Genomic DNA, 5812 nt, shown 5'->3' with positions numbered 1-5812 from the left:
TCAATGAAATTTGGCATAGATGTAAAGGACAGTGGAACTGGAAGAACACAGGCTGCTTTTGTTTTCGTTTTTTTAATTCCACGCGGGCGAAAGCTAGTTTTATGATATTATTTAGCGAGAGGTAGCTATTGGCGACGCTCGTTTTTCGTATTATTTTGAAATTGCAATTAAAACTATCTAGTATAAAATAATATTGTAGAATTTTTGAAATAAAACCAATAATATCACATATATATCTTTATTAACACAACTATTCACGAGTGACAAGAATAAAAGAGCAGAATAATTGATAGGATACAAGCCTGTAAATACTCCACTAACACATAAATAGATGAGATTTATAAGAGCACTTTAGGATGGAATGAACTTTCCCCAGTTTACAGAATCACAAAAAGCAAAATGCGCACATTGGTTCAGCACGTAAAGCAGTACAAATATAGTATTACAAATAGTGATTAATCGAGATTCGAGAAGGTAACAGAGATTCAAAGGTGAATGAATTGTGCCAAACCAATATTTCACTATTTTAGACCCTTTTCATCATCACATTGCGTTACCTTACAACAACACTTAATAATATGCTTACAACTATTTATAAAATGAGGATCCCGTGCATACAATGAAGTGATTCTACAATACAAATGTGTTTACTGTTAATAAAAATCTCATCGGAACATGGCACAGGTGAATAAGAAAAATCCATCCCTAAGATTAATACACATCTTTTAACATCAATTATATAATATGCATTTCAAAACAGTTTATAATTTGGAGTATTACAATATTATCTTTAACATCTAATAAATTCACAAAAAATCTTAGATATCTTCCAAATTTACACAAAATTATCAAAATTTTAAAATATTGGATGTATGCAATTCACATTATTTGGTCTTAGGCAAGTGATATTGAGATTCAAGAAAGGAAACAGTTACATTTCTGACAAATAAAATGCAAAATTATACTATAATATCAGCTGCTTTCATATAATTAAAATTCCCAGTCCCCATTATAATTCGGTAAAATCAATCTTATAAGAAACGAAACTAGGGCAACCCTGTTTAAAGACAAACTGGCAACATTTAGTGCACAGAGAAAAAAAAATAAAATACACATCTTCTAATGTAACAAAAATTTAAGGCTCATTTATTTAATGTGCCTTTTGAAACGTAACTAAGGAATAATATAGTGCACCTTAACAACAGACAAGCTTAACCTTACGTTACACTTACAGAGTGTGGTAATTCCTTTCAGTGTGATTCTTGTAATATTTGAAGCCAATAAATCCAATTGCAAGTAAACCGAGGGTAAGAATTATGCCACCAATGAAGCTGGGACCATCAAATCTGCAAAAAGAAAACAGCATTATTAGTTAAAGCTATAAAGATTCCATGTTAATGATAGTATTAGAGAAGGGGAGAATTTATGAATAAAGGAGAAAATAGGAAATAGTGTCCATATTGCGAAAAAGTCATATTAGAAATAAGACAGAAAAGACTTAAAAGAACTTAAGCACATATCAAGTGTTTTTGTGGTGCAATATCACTAAATAAATAACTTACCCTCTAGCTTGAAGAGTTGGCTTGTCTTCATCCTTTTTAGGTGCTCCTGTGGGTTTGGGAGTCATGGGACTCTTCTCAGTGGAGGTAACAGGGGTCTTTTCAGTCTTCTCCTCGGGTTTAGCTGGTGTCACATCCTGTTTCTCTGTGCTGGCTTTGGTCTCTGGCTCGGGTTTCGCAGGCACAGTTTCTTTTGCTGGTTCTACTTTCTTTTCGGTTTCTTTCTGTGGTTCCATATCCTTTTTGGTTTTGTTTTCGCTCGGAGCGGTTTGAGGAGCAGTGGTTTTTTCATTAGGTACGGGTGTGGCTTGCGTTGTACTGGTCTTTTCACTTGTAGTGGTTTGGGCAGGTTTTTGTTCTGTTACACCGGTTATCGCGGGGGATTTTTCTGTTGCAACTGGAATTTTGGGATCTGGAGTGGCATTTGCCTGCGGCTGAGTAGGTTTTCCTGTAATTGTACATTGAAATAAATTACAACCAGTAACTTTGCCTTGAATTATCAAATTAAAATTGCCTTTACATATCAAAAATGGACATCTAAAGATTTCTACAGGAATCACAAAAGTTCACAACTTTGTTTTAGATTTAGAGAGATTCCTTGTACAAAATTCAAGTAAATTTTTTTACAAACTGAAATTGATAAAAATTTTAAAGTATAGCATGGGCGTCGCCAGCCGATGGTCGAGGTGGGGCGTGGGGACTTGTAGTGAAAATTCTTTTTTTTTTTTTTTTATAACATAAGGTGGCAAACGAGCAAGCGGACACAAGAATCCGCCAAAATGGTGAAGCGACCGCTGCCCATAGACATCCGCAATCGCAGATGCGTTGCCTACCCTTATACGACGGTGGAGGAGACGCACATAAAGAGGATAACCCCCCTTCCTATGCATCTTCTCCACCGTCAAATCCACTTCCCCTTCCCAACCTCTCCTTATAAGAAAAGGATGGTAAAGAGAAAGGGACTTAAATTAGGCCTCCGGCACGACACTCATCAGACGAAACACGGAATTGCTTCCATTTCACGCCTGTCTTCTGTGTGATCGTGGTATTACACCGGGCGTGCCGGCCCATTCGTGCTAAGATGTTAAAGCAGGCACTACCACTGTTAATTTTATTATAGAATGCTTATAAATACAAACAAATTAAAAGTCTTTTTGAACTATGTATGAGGGATAGGGATCGTTGGCATCTTAGTATTTTGATATAATTTTTACATGTAGTTTGCAACTTTCATGTTGCAAAGTCCCGCCAGAAATGGTTGTGAGAGATTGTACTGTTAAATGTTGTGTAATATTTCACAATCATGAGTGTTGGGATAAACCAATGAATTTTACCAGGGAAAAAGTTAACAATTAAGTATAAATATTCTTAAGAAATATTTACTTGGTTACTATTTATTAGGATATGTTGAAATCTACACTCTATCTGGTTATGCAAATGAGACACGAGTAATCTAACAAGATACTTTATAAAGAATTTTATACTCAGTATAGCTCAAATATTTAAATATCCCTGTTCTCACGTATATTTATGTATAATTTTATGATTCTTGGTTATCTCCAATAAACAAGATTTAATTTGCATTTACAAATACAATACAGTGGGTTTCCACTGTTAAAACATGTTTGAATAACATATAGATATCCTTGTCATTTTGTTAACAAAATTTGAGTCAATAATGTTTTTGTACATGTTTACAGGCAATGGAAGGTTACAGATAAAGTTTACATACAGATGGAAGATTTTGTTAATATAAGGATTATTCAATACCAAAATTAACATAAGTCATTACAAATCTTTTTTCTATTAATCCATTTTTAATGTAACTTTAGTACCCATCATCAACTTGCCCTTATCCCTTATGGAGGGTCGGCACAGTATGTGCTATTTTTCCATACATCTCTATTAGCCGTCATATCTGAAACCGCTCCTTTCTTAAATATATCCTCTTTCACACAATCCATTCATACTTTCTTCTGTCTTCCTCTTCCTTTGTAGCCATCCATATGCATTCTTAACACTTTCTAGCTTATGTCCCCATCGTCTCGTCATAATGGTTAGGTGGAGTCATGGTCAAGTGCTGGTTTGTTTATGTTAAAAAAATGTAACTTTAGTACTACATACCACAAAGTTTGGTAGTAATTTTATAAATAATTTTCATCTATATTGTTTTGAAAAAGGCACTATATTGATATAAGAGCATAGAAACTTGCTCTTATCATATTTATTTTCAAACTTTAAGTAAAATATATCAATAATATTAACAAATTGATCCAAGTTACCCTACCTTGGGTAGGTTTCCATTAATAGTCTTTATCATATTATGTTGTAAGTTAAACGACTTAAGGCAAGTAGAAAGTAATTATATTGACAGTAAGTCAAGGTCAAGTAACTTTGCACTGATATACTGTACAAAGGTACAAATTAAATATTATTTTTGCCTCCAAATCCATCTGCATGAAATTAAAAAAAATTGTGTGTTCTTCCAGACTAGACTCTACATTAAAGCTAAATTTCAGCAAGAACCATTCAGTCATTTAGGTTGTATACTTAGGCACGCTGACCTTACAGGAGTAGGATAAGGCAGGTTCCGACATAACCACCCTTGTCCCTGTAAGGGTGGTATGCGTTAGGCATTTCCCCAGGATAAAAAAAAAAGGATAAGGCAGGTGAGATGATTATAATTATATGTTTAGAGCTTGAGATACTGTTATAATAATATATAAATATATGAAAACCAGCTTTCGCCCGCGACTCCGTCCGCGTGGAATTAAAAAACGAAAACAAAAGTAGATAGCCTATGTGATCTTCCATACTATCCTCTATATATATATACCGAATTTCATCAAAATCCGTACAGCCGTTTAGGCTAAAATCTCTAATAAACATCCATCCATCTAAACTTTCGCATTTATGACATAAAATTGAACAAATATAATGTTAACATTACATTGATTTGTTATAGCTTCAAAACGAGTTATGCTCATTAAGCTAATTATGGAATCTAGTTTTAATATGAAACTAATTTCGGACCTGTTGTTTTAAAAAGATAAAATATTAAGTGAACTTACACATTTCAACTGTAATATTTAAGAGATATGAAAAAAAACAATAAAAAAGACATTTTTTGACTAAAATTCAACCGGAAATGAAATCGTTGACAGTAAACAACGTAAAAATATAACACGAATTTGTTAAATATGGCGGTATTTTGTGATTAAAGAAAACCTGAAATTAATTACAAGCGATATACTTGTCTATAATTGCATTTCTTTAATGACGTCTTTTTCAAAATAAATAAATTGTAATAATAGTTTTATAGTTTTAGATAACGATTAAAATGGTTTCTCTAATTTTCTTTCGTAACGGTACGTCATTATTATTAAATGTAGCGTCAAGCTTACAATTATTATATGTATCAATGTGGAATGTACACATTTCTTGATAATAAACAAGTTAACAATAAAACAATAACATTGGAGACGCAAGTACATAGTTTCGATCTTTAAATAATGGTTGACTACGTAAGTACAGAATACAACATATAGTATGAAATGGTCGAATATTTGGATATAGTTCAAACCTTGCAGAGATCGACTAGTAATATTAGAAAATGTGATGAAATTAAGCAACCGCGTTGTGGGAAAAACAAGTTTTTATGACAATGTCACAATGAAGAAATTTTTATTGCAACGCAATTTTGTCGAAGTTAGATTGATCCATATTTAAGCTTACCTTGGTCGTCAGCTGGTTTACTCAGGCAGAACGATAATGACAATAAACATAAAAATATTACTTTCTTCATGTTTGCAATGGTAAAAAACAGTCTACTGTATTTTAAAATTAGTTAAAACCCAGAGCAATTGATTAACGACCCAACACAAGCAAATTCGTGATGAAATAGAATTAGTGATGTGCTTGTGCATAATTTAGCGAACCGATGATAATTACCACAATAGTGTTGTACTCAAAAACCGACATTTCTTTTCCGTTTTATTTTATTGCAATAAATAAAAATAAGGAAAACCTAGATAACTAAAAAAATAAGGAAGTCCTTAAAAAATCAATTTTCTTTCGATTTCAAAAGTATACATAAAAGATATCACTGTATTGTACCAAACAGAAACTACTAGCGCCATCTTTATTCAATAGACAGTCGCAGACGCTATTTTAGCAACCGGATCTGAGCGTTTAAAGTCATAGATCATAGATGTCATTATTCAATTAAATAACTTTAACAAACAACTAAATAG

General features: G+C 32.8%; 1 protein-coding gene across 1 annotated transcript; it reads right to left on the bottom strand.

The window, feature by feature from the left end:
• Nucleotides 1-224: 224 nt before the first annotated feature.
• LOC106105793 (proteoglycan 4) lies at nt 225-5471 on the bottom strand. The gene is made up of 3 exons (XM_013286239.1): nt 5295-5471; nt 1563-2007; nt 225-1346 (listed from the first exon to the last, which is right to left on the bottom strand). Exons 1-3 carry the CDS (start codon nt 5362-5364, stop codon nt 1229-1231), a joined length of 633 nt encoding a protein of 210 aa, XP_013141693.1. The 5' UTR covers nt 5365-5471; the 3' UTR covers nt 225-1228.
• Between the last annotated feature and the right edge of the window lie 341 nt (nt 5472-5812).

This window comes from Papilio polytes, unplaced genomic scaffold (genome assembly GCF_000836215.1).
Source record: "Papilio polytes unplaced genomic scaffold, Ppol_1.0 DF822733.1, whole genome shotgun sequence".
In the NCBI taxonomy this organism is placed as follows: domain Eukaryota; kingdom Metazoa; phylum Arthropoda; class Insecta; order Lepidoptera; family Papilionidae; genus Papilio; species Papilio polytes.
The sequence above is the reverse complement of the archived record's forward strand: the minus strand, read 5'-3'. Positions and strand labels throughout refer to the sequence as shown.